General features: G+C 50.6%; 1 protein-coding gene across 1 annotated transcript in view; it reads left to right on the plus strand.

Annotated features, from left to right (window-relative positions):
- The first annotated feature begins 6 nt into the window (after positions 1-6).
- Positions 7-13,752, plus strand: part of ELAC2 (elaC ribonuclease Z 2) — an 18,691-nt gene continuing 4,945 nt past the window's right edge. Inside the window, exons 1-22 of the mRNA XM_014962671.1 lie at positions 7-65; positions 136-186; positions 283-353; positions 1,067-1,131; positions 1,756-1,813; positions 2,289-2,357; positions 2,879-3,034; positions 3,536-3,594; positions 4,286-4,344; positions 4,433-4,505; positions 5,529-5,641; positions 6,921-7,019; positions 7,230-7,368; positions 7,443-7,528; positions 8,494-8,603; positions 9,355-9,451; positions 10,362-10,500; positions 11,138-11,176; positions 11,347-11,456; positions 11,904-12,003; positions 12,084-12,204; positions 12,416-12,494. Of these exons, the coding sequence (XP_014818157.1) occupies positions 173-186; positions 283-353; positions 1,067-1,131; positions 1,756-1,813; positions 2,289-2,357; positions 2,879-3,034; positions 3,536-3,594; positions 4,286-4,344; positions 4,433-4,505; positions 5,529-5,641; positions 6,921-7,019; positions 7,230-7,368; positions 7,443-7,528; positions 8,494-8,603; positions 9,355-9,451; positions 10,362-10,500; positions 11,138-11,176; positions 11,347-11,456; positions 11,904-12,003; positions 12,084-12,204; positions 12,416-12,494 (1,856 nt within the window). The 5' untranslated portion in view covers positions 7-65; positions 136-172. The remainder of the gene's footprint in view (positions 66-135; positions 187-282; positions 354-1,066; positions 1,132-1,755; positions 1,814-2,288; positions 2,358-2,878; positions 3,035-3,535; positions 3,595-4,285; positions 4,345-4,432; positions 4,506-5,528; positions 5,642-6,920; positions 7,020-7,229; positions 7,369-7,442; positions 7,529-8,493; positions 8,604-9,354; positions 9,452-10,361; positions 10,501-11,137; positions 11,177-11,346; positions 11,457-11,903; positions 12,004-12,083; positions 12,205-12,415; positions 12,495-13,752) is intronic.

Consider the following 13,752-nt stretch of genomic DNA (forward strand, 5'->3'; position numbering starts at 1 on the left):
CAGGTGGTTGCGGCCGGGGGCCGCGACGCGGGCGCCGCCGTGTACATCTTCTCCGAGTTTAACCGGTGAGTGCGAGAGGCCGCGGGGACCCCCCTCCCGGGGCGCCCCGTGCCCTGACCCCCGCTTTCCCCTCAGGTATCTTTTCAACTGCGGCGAGGGCACGCAGCGGGCCATGCAGGAGCACAAGTAAGTGGGGGTGACGGGGGGGGCCGCCCCCGTTCTCCTCCCCGGGGCTGCATCGGTCCCTGCTGACCCCTGCCCTCCCCCTGTCTCGCCCCTCAGGCTGAAGATCTCCCACCTGGACAGCATCTTCCTCAGCCGGGTGGCCTGGGCCAATGTCGGGGGGCTGCCAGGTGAGCGGGGGAGGGGCTGGCTGGGCGCCCTGCTGGCAGCCTGGCATCGGGTCCGGCCACAGGCAGCAGTGGTCCAGGCCACCAGGCCACAGGCGTTGGTGTGCCAGCTGCCGGGTGGGTGGTGCGGTGTGTGTGGGGCTTTTTTGGAGCCGTGGAGGAGGAAAAGTGCTGTCGGGGCGGCTGGGTGACACGTGGGGCTCTGCGGTGGTTCCAGCTGCAGTGTGGGCACTGTGACAGCACTCCTGGACACGTGGTGGAAGAGGCGCTGCCTCCCCAAGCTTGTGTGGCTTTATCTTCCCCAAATCTTGTCAAGTAGGAGGCGTTACCAGTGCTGTATTGTCAGCAGGGAGCTGTTCTCCAGTCAGACTCATTCAGGTTCAAAGGGACCTACAACTGTTTCTGGCCCGCTCCGTTCTCAAAGCAGGGTGGGTTCAGAACAGAGCACTTAGGATCTTGTCCCTTAAAATTGTGGAAATCTTCAAGAAAAGAGATGAACAATTTGTTCAGGTTACCTATTCTGAATTGGAGATATTTTCTTTGGTGGCGGCATTAGATGACTTGTTGAAACTACCAGAAAGCTGCAGCAAAACTGAGTCTGATTCAGTCCTGGTTTTCATGGCAGTCCTGGGTGCTGAGAGGGATCTTTCTTGCATTGTCCACCAGATGTTAGTGGGGCTATGATAAAGCAAAGCTGTTTCTGTCCTTTCTTTTAGGTATGATTCTCACATTAAAGGCTATGGGGCTTCAAAGATGTGTTTTCCTAGGGCCACCAAAGCTGGTAAGTAGGGGAAGCTCGCAGAAGGGAGAGTGAACCCTTCATATCTTAAAGCTTACCTTGGAACTAGGGGAGCTGCTGTCAAAGGCGTGTAAAATGCTGCTCTGAGTCAGTGCCAGCCCGAAGGTTCTGTCAGAAGGGCTGGCTTTTAAAAGCAAATCTCATCAGTTACATATATGACAGCATCAGACTTCTTAAAACTCTCTTGTTAGCTAATGTTCTGGTAAATCATGTTTTGGGAAAAGGGTGCCCTTTGTTCTTCTGTCTGCTCCCTCCCTGTTTTCTTTTAATAGAATGATTTCTTGCTTAATGTGACACTTCCCAGCCTAGTGCCACTTTTAGGCTGAAGATTTCCAATCCTCAGCATTGTTTTATTTCCTTGCGATATCTGCAGCATTGATGGACAGGATGGAGAGAGTGGTTCTTTACTTTCCTTTCTCTCTGAATGAGTAACACCCGCTGCAGGTGGGACAGCTGCCCAGTGCTTCCTGGCTGGCTGCTGCCCAGTTTGGGTCTGACTGGGCATGGAGCCTTTGACTTCACTGAAAGTAGCTGCAGCTCCTGAAAGTGGTGCTTCTGATTGCGCTGCTTGGATGTGGCCTCCTGATACACTGTACTTTTTTCCAGCAAAACTACTTGAAAGCAATTCGTCTCTTTCCTGGACCCCTAAAAAGGATGGATTTAGGTATGTGGATTAGTAGTTAATACGAACTTATAACTTTTTGTTTCAGCTGTAGACAAAAGTTCCATCGAATAGTAACAACTTCAGGGTAAATGCATCTGGTTTAGAGCCACGCAAAGAAAGTTTTAAACATTTGTTTTGATCTAATACACTGTTCAAAGCCATCGTAGGAACAAAAACCATGTTCCTGGCTCTGTTTCTGGTAAGCAGCTGCCAGTTTGTCTGACCTGTAGACATCCCTGTTTTGAAGCCCTGCGAGGGCAGTTTACTTCCAGAGACTACCAGTGAACTCACTGTGGTGTTGTGGAGGAATTTTGTGAACAGGGGGCTTTTGATAGCTCTGATTGTTCACTGATCTTTGCAGTTGGGCAGAGAAAGGGAAGGGGGACATTCAGCAGATATTTTCCAGGTTTAAGTTCTTGTTGAGTATGAATCTCTTCTCATGAACTTATCAATGCCTGTGTTGTTCTCTTTACAGCTGTGCAGTTGCACACAGAGCCGGAGTATAAGGATGAGACGATGACAGTCCACCAAATACCTCTTACAGGTGAGTGTGTGACGCTGTGGTCAGAGAGGAGAAGCACTTGTTCAGTAGTCGTGCTTAAGGTGGTTAAAGGAGTGGCTTCTCTTTGCAAGCCTGAGTAAGGAGAGGTTTATGAATTTGCATATTTTCCTCAGGAGAAAACTCTTTCAAAGAAACAAGATGTGCTGAGTCAGGGCCTTGGTTTCTTCCTTCAGGTGTAGGTGTATAGAGTGACTTGTGAAACAGCACTGGGTTCAGTTGTCTTAGCCAGCTGAGTTTTCTTACTGCTGGAAACTGCCATGTTTAAATTGCAGGCGTAGCACTGACAGGCTTCACTTCTGAGAGCATCTGAAGGCCTTGAATGACAGACAGCTCCTGTAACAAGCGGCTGGAGGATGCGATGCAAGTCAGACTCAGGGGAAAAGCTCTGTGTTCTGTTGTGGTTTAAACATGCCTGTCATGGAACAGGGAATGCTGCTTGTGCTTTTCTTACCTGTCCTTTTTTTCTGAGTGATCTTTGTCTGGTTTTATTGGATTTGGGACAGGAAAACCACTAGCTGCTGAAAGTCCATTGCCTCGGAGTCCTGGAGCATCAACCCAAGGTGGAAATAGCCCCAAAGGGGACACGGAGCCTGGATCTCCAAGTGTTGCCCAGCAAAGCTTGGAGGAGGGCAAGGAAAAAGAAAGCCCAAAGAAAACAGGTGATAAAAATGGAATTATCTTTTTAACTTTAATGAAATAAAACCAAATCAAGGACATGCATTTGTCCTCCAGGCTGTTCGCTCTCTGGAAGGGAGGTCTGTAGAGAAATCAGCTGAAGGATTACATGGAACAGGATGAATTCTGGTACTTTAAAAGTTGACACAGAACAAAAAAGACCTAGAAATCAGACGTGATTCCTACGTGGTGTGTGAGTAGTCCCCATAGCAGTTTGTTCCTGCCTGGACTGGGTGCTCCAGCCTTTGTAATTTAGTCATGAGTGAACATTGGGGTTGATTGTATTTTTCAGTCTTGTACTTTATTTTGGTTTCTTGTAGCTGAAACGTGGGCTATCTGACCTCAGGTTTTTGTAACATCTGGCTGCTGGGCTCTGAGTTGCCTGGGTGCTGTTGTTCCTATTACTGCTTTAGCAAACACTGACATGTTTTGACTTTGAGAAAAATGATAGCAATGATTCTGAGTAGTTTTCCTTTCTTTTACAGGTTATGAACAGAAGTGTCCCAGCAGGCATCCCGATCTGGTGATGGCTTTCCTTTGTAAAGTAAGCTTGGACACAAAGATCTCTAAATCGATACAGAATAGAATATTTCAGTTGGAAGGGATCTACAACGATCATCTGGTCCAACTGCCTGACCACTTGAGGGCTGACCAAAAGTTAAAGCATGCTATCAAGGGCATTTTCCAAACACCTCTTAAACACTGACAGACTCGGGGCATCAGCTGCCTCTCCGGGAAGCCTGTTCTGGGGTTTGGCCAACCCCTCTGTAGAGAAATGCTTCCTGATGTCATTAGGACATTTCATCTCGCTAAATAAGTTTAACTTGAGATAACGTTTTCAAGCAGCACTTTGAAGTTCTTTTGTGATTCTACTCTCCAAAGGTCAGAGTAACTGTAACATGAGTAGCAATGTGTAAAAACTAGACATTTTTATAAAAGTGTTCTCTAGAGAGCAGCCAACTAAGAGTATATGGGTTCCATTCTTGCTTAATGCTTACAGCAGAGAAGTGTCCTGCTTATTTGGCTACAGAAGGGAGCAAGAAGCAGCAGTGTGATCTTGGAAACCAGAACGTCCAATAAAAGCTTTTTGGGAGTAAATTCAACTAGTAGAGGTGGAATTGAAAAGAAAAAAATCTCTTGGCTTGTGGGGAAACGCTTAAACTGAAAGTATGTGGATCTTGTTTCCTGGCCTTTATTATTTGGTTGATAATTCTGTTTTATTTAACTCTTTTCAGATCCACCCAAAGAAGGGAAAATTCCTAGCAGCTAAAGCACAGGAGATGGGCCTGCCAGTGTGAGTACAAGATCCCAGCCTGGAGGATGGGGCAGCACCAGGCATGTTGATGCTGGCAACCTAAATATTTCTATGGCTTTGTTTTCAGGGGAACTCCAGCCATTCTTCCCATAATTACAGCTCTCAAAAATGGGGAGAGCATCACTTGGGAAGGCAGAGAGGTAAGGTGTGTCTGTGTTGTCTGCTGTGGCTTTGTCATCCTGTGAGCCTGCTGAAGGAGGGAGGGTGGCAATGTTTTTACACAGAATGTTTTCCCTGTCAGTAGACATTGGGACAGTTGTGTTGCTTGTTTTTTTAATGCTCGTTCTTGAGGCAGGGGTGGGTGATGGTGGTCTGCCTCTTCCCTCTCATCCCTGCTAAGAGGCTGGCATGGGTTTTACTGGTTTTGAGCTTTGAGTGACTACTTTGGGTTAGTGACTGGTCTCTGTTCCAGCCCCAAGTTGTTGCTGAATGTGGGGACTGTGTCTGGGGCTGTTGCTCTTGGGGCACAATTAGGGAAATACGCTCTGTAATGAATTTGTGTGTGTGGCTGTATGTCTGCTATTTGTCAGAGCTTCTTCATCCCCCCCTTCCCAAAGCTGATTCAGGTGTAGGAGTGAACTAGTGGAGCTAATCCCAGTGTGTTTTAAATCTGGGGTGTGAATACCTGCGTAGCTGTCGCTCCCTCCATACTTTCTCTGTACCTCTTGGACCAAAAGCAGTTCAGTGGTTCCTGTGTGCAGGGTCTCAATCTCTCAAAGACCAGTCTGAAGCAAGAGGCAGAGCCAGCTCTGGCCATGTCCCAGGTGATGTGTAAATGAAGATCCTAACCTGAGGGCTAGGACTGACACATCTTTGTGTCGTAAGAATCTCCCAAAGCCTTTTTTTCTTTCAAGTGAGCTCTTACTACCTGAATCTGAATCTGCTGCGGGAACCTAGAAGCTGCTAAAATTCCCTTCCTTACATTGGGTTGTGGTTTGCTCTGAGAGTGGGGTTGGGATTTGTTGTCACACAGCAAAATGTGAAGTTGTGTAATGAGAGCAGAAAGGGAAGGAGAAGGGCTTTGCTGAGCCTGGAGAGAGCGTGCGTGGAGCTGCCCGCTGAGGCTGGCGGGCAGAGCAGCTGCCCAGCGTCAGGCACAATGGTGCAAGAATGGCTGTGTGTGGAGCTTTACTGTGCTGTGACCGTTGTGTACCTGCCTGCAGCTCTTCCCTGAAGAACTGTGCACCCCTGCTGATCCTGGCCCGGTGTTCATTGTGCTGGAGTGTCCTCATGAGGGCTTTGTGGATGCCATCTGTGAAAACGCGACTTTCCGAAGGTAGCGGGGCTGCACGACCTGGTGTGTTTGGGGGAAGGCATCTTTGCTGAGCTTTGCCAAAGAGGAGCTCTTCTATCAGGATGTGTCTGTTCCTGTGGCTGGTGTCTGAGTCTTTGGTGCTGTTAAGGAGCCAGAGATGTGAGAAAGGACTGGTGGTACATTTTGAGCCCTCTGGGAAAGGCAGACCTGTGCAGGACCCAGGGCTGTAGCTGTGGCCAGGCCTGTCTGGCCTCAGGGGCCTCCAGAAAAGGGAATGTGCACTGGTGTCCTACTGGGGAGATTGTTGCTGCCATGTATGGTGGAAGCCTGGACTGCACGTAATGTCTCTGTAGGGACAGGAGCAGGAGCATGTTGAGCTTCTGAAAGGCTCTGCAGATCCTCCTCTCCTTGGAGGAGAGGGACTCCCCTGGGTGGGAGAGTGGAGGTTTCAGCAAATAGTGAGCTTGAGCCTTGTGCCCTGTGCAGCCTGGAGCTCCTGGGCTGTGCTCTTAAAATCTGGGTTCTGCCCAAATCTCAGGTAGTAGCAAGATGGGAGTGGGGAGGGGTTGGAGGACTGAAGCTCAGGTGATGGTGCCTCTGGACTGGGCACTGGTGAGGCCTCACCTCGAGGGCTGGGTTCAGTTCTGGGCCCCTCACCACAGGAAGGACATTGAGCTGCTGGAGGGTGTCCAGAGGAGAGCCACCAAGCTGGGGAGGGGTCTGGAGAACAAGTCCTGTGAGGAGAGGCTGAGGGAACTGGGCATGTTGAGTTTGGAGAAGAGGAGGCTGAGGGGAGACCTCATTGCCCTCTACAACTCCCTGAAAGGAGGGTGTAGAGAGGTGGGGGTTGGCCTCTTCTCCCAAGGGAATAATGACAGGACCAGAGGAAATGGTCTGAAGTTGGGGCAGGGGAGGTTTAGATTAGATATTGGGAAGAATTACTTTACTGAGAGGGTGGTCAGGCCCTGGAACAGCCTGCCCAGGGAGGTGGTGGAGTCACCATCCTGGAGGTATTTAAGAAATGTGTAGATGTGGCACTTCAGGGCATGCTCTAGTGCCTGGGATTGTTGGCTTGTGTCTGTTTTGTGGGTGGGCTTTTGTTTTTTGGGGTGTTTTTTGGGGTGTTTTTTGGGGTTTTTTTTGTTTGTTTTGGGTTAATTGTTTTTTGTGGTTGGACTCTATGATCTCATTTGTTTTGGGTTAATTTTTTTTTGTGGTTGGACTCTATGATCTCAGAGGTCCCTTCCAACCATGAAGATTCTGTGATTCTGTGTTCCTTCTGCATTTGAATGTGTCCCAGGTACCAAGAAGGGCTTCCTGAGAACCAGGTGGCCTTGGTTATTCACATGACTCCAGAGTCAGTGCTCCGAGACAGCCGCTACCAGCAATGGATGGAAAGGTGTGTGGTCTTCTAATTGGTTTCATGTCATTGTTGGGCAGCAGTGTGTTCTTATGGTGCAGATGTTTTTCCCCAGAGTAGAAATAGCTATTGGGTGGCAGCAGGGCTCCACTCGCTCAGGTGAGGTTTTAGCTTATGGCTCAGACATGCACACTTGCCCAACTGTAACCTGAGGCTGAAGCTCTGATGTGTTTTATTGTCCTCTTACAGATTTGGGTCTGGAACTCAGCACTTGGTGCTCAATGAGAACTCCTCCGCTGTGCACAACGCACGCAGCTACAAGATCCAAACCCAACTCAACCTCATCCACCCTGAGATCTTCCCTCTGCTCACCACCTACCAGAGCAAGGTAGGCGAGGTCCTCTTCCCTGCGTACCTCAACCCCTGAGGAAAGGACGTGTTTGATGTCGCTCTTCTCTGCAGGAGGAGGCAGCTGTGTGCAGCGTGCCCATTGTGCGAGGAGAGTGCCTCTTGAAATACCACTTCAGACCCCAGCAGGAGTGGCAGAGGTCAGCAGGAATCTTGGGCTTCCTGGTTTTTGGGTGTTGGCTTGAAACAGTGTTTTCAGTGTGAGTGTGTGCTGAGGGAGGACAGGGTGTAGGCGGCTTCTGCAGATTCTTACTAGTGGCCATGCTGGGGTAGCTGCCAAGCTATTGACTGCGTCCTGCTTCCAGGGACAGGGACGTGGATGAGTCTGAAAACACCACCTGGCCAGTGGTTTGGAGTGTTGTTTTTGTCCCTCACTCTTGTAGCCTCATGTGCTGCTCTGTCCTTTGCTTTGACCTCACATGCATGTACCCAACCATGGCTGTGGCAGAGCAGATGGTGGCAGGGAAAGACTTTCTGGGTCTTCAAATGGTATCAGAGCTGAAAGCCCCAGGTGGTTTAACAGTTGCAGACTTCTCCACTTGCTTTGTGGCAAATAGGTGAAGCTGCGTAATGATGATCTTAAGGGTAGGGGACCACGTGGTGCAAGGGGGTATCAGCTGCCATGGCTCGTATTTCTGGCTCTGTTGGGCAGAGTAGGAGGACCCAGATGCCAAGAAGGGTTTAAGTTTCTCTCCTTGAGGTGTCTGAAGTACTGCACATGCTCCAATATAGGGCCAGGACACAGGTTATGCTTTTGAGTGGTGCCTGGCACCCTTTGGGTGGTTGTGCTTCTTCCAGGAGTCTCCGTGCTGCCTTGCAGTGCCCTCGAGTGCCCTGCAGCTCTGGAGCTGCACAGGAGAGTGTCCTGCTCTCCAGTTTGGTGGCAGGATTATTTCTGTGGCGTGGCTCAGCCCGACCAGGCCTTTTTGGCACACACCACGCTCATAGATGTATCTTCCCTCCCCCCTCAAAATGGAACTTGGAATGAGCGTTTGACCCTCTGTTGTAGGGCTGCTTTGGCACAGTCATTTGGCACTTTGCTCTGAAAGTGGTATCTTTTCACTTCCATCCCTGCCCTGTCCTGGTACATGGCCCGTTCTTTCAGAGATGCTGTGACTGTCTGCGATCACGACGCGTTTGTAAGTGAAGCCTTGGATCTCCCTGACTTCCAGACCCGTGTGAAGGAGTGCAAAGAGAGCCTGTCTTCTGTGCCAGGTGAGGACCAGTGACTTCTCTTGGATCAGTGTGATGGGAAGCAGATCTTGATGACCCTCTGCGTTAGAGCCCAGACAAAGCTGTGAACACGCAGATTTCCTGCTGCCTGAGGGTTGCTTTTAGTCTTCCTGGAGCTGTGCAGGGGACAGGCTTAGTACAAACTGAGTTGGCTCGTTTCAGCCGGATTTACGCAGTTTTGTGCTTCTGGTTTTCTGGAACTGCTGGGTGTGGGGGTTGGCTGCTGTTGAGGGCAATTAAGACAAAGCACCTGTGTATCATTTCCCTCAATGGACTAGAGCTCTGCTTGTGGTGAATGTGCTGTCATGGCAAGTCCCTGTGTCTGGGAGAAGCCTTGCTCCAGAGCCAGCTCCCTGCAGGGCTCTCTCCTCTGGGTCTCAGTTGTCCTGGTGGCAGTGGGGCTTTCCTGGTACAACACAGCACCGCTCGCTGTCTGCATCCTGATTCTGGGGAGAGTCAGGTCCCCCTCATTGCCAGCTCTCTTGTGAGCAGTCTGCATGTTGGTCTGCCTTTGGACACGCAGTTGTGTGTTGTGATGGGCTCTTGGTGGGGCTCATTCTGTCTTCCCCTGTAAGCCTTGCTGCTGCAGGAAAGCCAGAGGCTCAGGCAGGCAAAACTGACCATGTTGGACATGTAGGCTCTGGAGTTACTGGGCTCTTCAACTAAGTGGTGTCTGATTGGGCAGTGTGTAGGTAACATTTATCTGCAAATCCTTGTTGTCTGTTTTCTTCAGGAAATGTGGATGCTTATCCTGAAATTGTGTTCTTGGGAACGGGGTCTGCAATTCCCATGAAAATTCGAAACGTCAGTTCTACACTGGTAAACACCAGGTAAATCCTGATGTCATGCATTCTGCTTGAAGAGGCTCAGTGTCTCAGGAGGTAGTTTCCCAAGGCCTGTTTTGCCCAGTGTGTTGGTAACACGGGGAGAGTGTCCCTGTTGTGGAGTCTGTAGGATTTCAGTTTTGAGCAACTCTCTCTTTGGGTGGGGAAGACTCAAGAGCTACCTCTAAAGCCAAATATTTAGAATCACAGAATGGTTTGAGTTGGAATGGACCTTAAAAATCGTCTAGTGCCATCCCCTGCCCTGGGCAGGGACACCACTCACCAGACCAGGTTGCTTAAAACCCTGTCCAAGCTGACCTTGAACCCCTCCAGGGATGGGGCAGCCACAGCTTCTCTGGGCAACCTGGGCCAGGCTCTCACCACCCTCACACCAAAGAGGTTCTTCCCCAGATCTCATTTCAGTCTCCCCTCTTTCAGTGTCAAACCCTTCCCCCTCGTCCTGTGGCTCCCCTCCCTGATCCAGAGTCCCTCCCCATCTCTCCTGGAGCTGCTTTGGGGTCTGGAAGGGACTCTAAGGTCTCCCTGGAGCCTTCTCTTCTCCAGGCTGAACCCCCCCAGCTCCCTCAGCCTGTCCTCACAGCAGAGGGGCTCCAGCCCTTGGAGCATCTTCGCAGACTCCTCCAGACCATCCCCAACAGGTCCATGTCCATTTAATGTCTTTGTTCATTTTACCATCTGCACCAAGGGTGTGTTCAGCGTCAACACAAGACCAGAATGAGCTATGCAGGCAGAACAGTCTCTCTAAAGCCTTGGCTCGTACGACTGGAGTAGCATTCAGAGGTGTAGAGCACTGAGAGCTCTCTGCCTTCCAACCCAGAAGATCCTCCTCCCTAAATGGGCCCTGGTCAGAGCTTGTACAGTGGCTGGTAAATGTTTTTGTTACTTGTCTTGTCAGCTCTACCCGATCCCTGCTCCTGGACTGTGGAGAAGGAACATTCGGACAGCTCTGTCGCCACTATGGAGAGCAAATTGACCAAGTGCTGTGTAACATAGTAGCTGTGTTTGTGTCTCACATGCACACGGATCATCACTCGGTAGGTTGGGTGTGTTGGAAGAAGGGGTTCTGTGCAGGCCTGCTCTCCTCCTTGGGGTTCGGGTGTACCGCAGCTGATGACTGTGTGCTGCCCTGCTGTTCGGGCTGCGCTTCCCCTCTGCGTTGCCCAGGAGCTACTGAATCTGTTTCTAATCCCCTCTCCCTTCCTGTTAGGGGTCCCTGCAGACTTTCTGGGGTCATCCAGACTTGTAATTTTTTGCACTGTCCAACCCAGCTTCCTTCAGTGCTTTGCAATAAATAGAACAGAAGGAGCAGTTGGTCTGGGCCTGAGCAGGACAGGGTGGTTGCTGTCTGCTCTCTTGTGTCCCGAAACTGCACCAGGTCTGAGATGTTGGGCAGAGACTCTCTGCTCCCTGTCCTTCTCTTGGGAGCACACACAGCAGCACTGGGAAGGGCTGAGGGCTAATTGTGGGCTGCTGGCCACCAGCCTGGGGGCATAAGCAGTGAGGGTGTTACAGCATCGAGGGTGTTACAGCAGCTCAGGCAGCTGCAGTTACTGGAAAAGCAGTAATCTCTGGCTATAGGTTTTCCAAAAACAGCTTGCTGAGCTGCGGCCGTGCTGTTGCCACTTGCACTCCAGATGTTTGACTGTGCTGTCTTGTTTATTCCCTTTGCAGGGCTTGGTGAACATCCTGATGGAGAGACGGAGAGCTTTTGTAAGTGGTCCTGCTGTTTCACTGCTCCTGAGCTCGCCTTGGAGTGAGGGGAGGGGAACTTCTGAGTAGTGGAAAAGCACCACTATTTCCCTGAATGTTTCTTCTCTCTGATTTGGTGTGTGCCTAGTACCGACTGAGGGGTTTTTTTCCCATCACCTTTGCTTTTCCAGGCAGCCCTTGGTCGGGCTTTCAGCCCTCTGTTTCTGGTAGCACCTGAGCAGATCATGCCTTGGCTACACGAGTATCACAACCACTGCGAAGAGATCCTGGGAGACATCAAGTGAGTGTTCTCTGTGCTATGTGGAGAAACAGTGTTGCTGGGTCCTTATTTGAAGCAAACTACTGTCGTCCATTCCTCACACCCCTTCACTGAAAGCAACTCTGTCTCCTTCCACTGCGTGTAGAATTAGGGTGGTCAGTTTGCAAAGGGGGAGATAAGGTTTGTTACTCAGTTGTGTTACTTAAAGGTTTATGTGCAGGCTTTCCTTTTCCTTAGGAAAGAGGAGTTGGGCAACTCTCTTGGAAAAGAGAGTATTTGACAGTGGGGAAGAAGTTGTTGGATGAGTTACTGGGACACTGGATAGTGAAAGCAGGGGGAAAACAGATGGGGGCACAAAAATGTCGTTTGTGAGGCATTGAACTGAGAAGGAGAAAGTGGCTGCTTAAAGACAAGATCAGGTTTTACTTTGTACCTGTCCTTAATTCTCTCTTCTCCCCTCTGTCACAGAATGATTCCTTCCCAGTCTCTCGTGAAAGGCTGTGAGAACATCAAACCTAAAGCTAAATGGTTTGTCAGCTCCCTGTTAGAGAGCTACGAGCTGGCAGAGGTAAGCTCAGGAGCTGGCAGAGCGGCTGCTCGGGGGGGGTGAGAGGGGACTTGAGGTCTAACACCTGTATCCTTGTTCAGTTTCAGACTTGTGAAGTCCAGCACTGTAAAAACGCTTTTGCATGCTCAATGGTCCATAAATCTGGCTGGAAAGTAGTCTATTCTGGTGACACAATGCCCTGCATGGCCTTGGTACAAATGGGTAGGTGACAAAAACCCTCTGCTTGAAGAGTCTCTTGGAGCAAGGTCTTGAACTGTTAATATCTGAAGCAGCACCCCCTCCCCTGCCCCCCCCATACCCTTGTGCTATTTCTGGGACACAGTGAGGGAATGAGGTGGGAAATGAGAGCTTGTGCAGGCGGTTGGACTAGTCTATATTCAACCCAAGGCTGAATATATGATTATTTTCCCAGGGAAGAATGCTACCCTGCTGATCCATGAAGCGACGCTGGAAGATGGCATGGAAAAAGAAGCAATAGAGAAGACGCACAGGTGGGGGCTGTTCTGTCTGTTGCTGTTAGGAAGGGGAAGATGCGGAGCTAGACTTTGGCCTTGGAACTGGTGGTGAAGGCCCCAAGCCCTGTAGATGGTTCTGGTGTGTGCAGAGCTCTTCAGCACTAAAACCGGTGTGTCATAGAATCATCCAGACCAGAAGGGACCTCCAAAGGTCATCTAGTCTGACCTCCCCACAGTCAGCAGGGACACCCCCAACTAGACCAGGTTGCCCAGAGCCTCGTCGAGCCTCTCCTTGAATATCTCCAGGGATGGGGCCTCAACCCCTGGGCCCTTACCCCAAGGGGCCTCAACCCCAGAGGCCTTACCCCTGGGCAACCTGTTCCAGTGCTCCACCACCCTCACAGTAAAGAACTTTCTCTTCATCTCCAATCTAAATCTGTTCCCCTCCAGCTTGAAGCCATTGCCCCTCGTCCTGTCACTGCAGGCCTTTCTAAACAGGCTCTCCCCAGCCTTCCTGTAGGCTCCCTTCAGGTACTGGAAGGCCACTATTAGGTCTGCTCAGAGCCTCCTCTTCTCCAGGCTGAACAACCCCAGCTCCCTCAGCCTGTCCTTGTAGCAGAGCTGCTCCAACCCCCTGATTATCCTCGTGGCCCTCCTCTGGACCTGCTCCATCAGGTCCATGTCCTTCTTATATTGAGGGCTCCAGCCCTGCACACAAGACTCCAGGTGAGGTCTCACCAGAGCAGAGTAAAGTGGCAGAATCCCCTCTCTGGACCTGCTGGCAACGCTTCTTTTGATGCAGCCCAGGATGGGATTGGCCTTCTGGGCTGCAAGTGCCCACTGCCTGCTCATGTCCAGCTTCTCCTCCACCAGCACCCCCAAGTCCCTTTCCTCAGGGCTGCTTTCTAATACCTCACCGCCTAGCCTGTACTGAGGGAGAAGATTGTTCTGGCCCAGGTGCAGAACCTTGCACTTGCTCTTGGTAAACCTCATGAGGTTCACCTGGGCCCACCTCTCCAGCCTGTCCAGGGCCTTCTGGATGACATCCCATCCCTCTGGTGTATTGACACCACCACACAGCCTGGTGTTGTCTGCAAACTTGCTGATGGTGCATTTAATCCCTCTCTCTATATAATTGATAAAAATGTTAAACAGTATCAGTCCCAGCACGGACCCTTGAGGGACACCAGATGGAGAGCAGTGACAACTGGACTTCAAGCCATTGAGTACTACCCTCTGGATGCGACCATCCACTGAACAGTGCACCCATCAAATCCATACCCTTCAATTTGGC

Source organism: Calidris pugnax, unplaced genomic scaffold (genome assembly GCF_001431845.1).
Source record: "Calidris pugnax isolate Ruff unplaced genomic scaffold, ASM143184v1 scaffold470, whole genome shotgun sequence".
NCBI classification, from domain to species: Eukaryota; Metazoa; Chordata; class Aves; order Charadriiformes; family Scolopacidae; genus Calidris; species Calidris pugnax.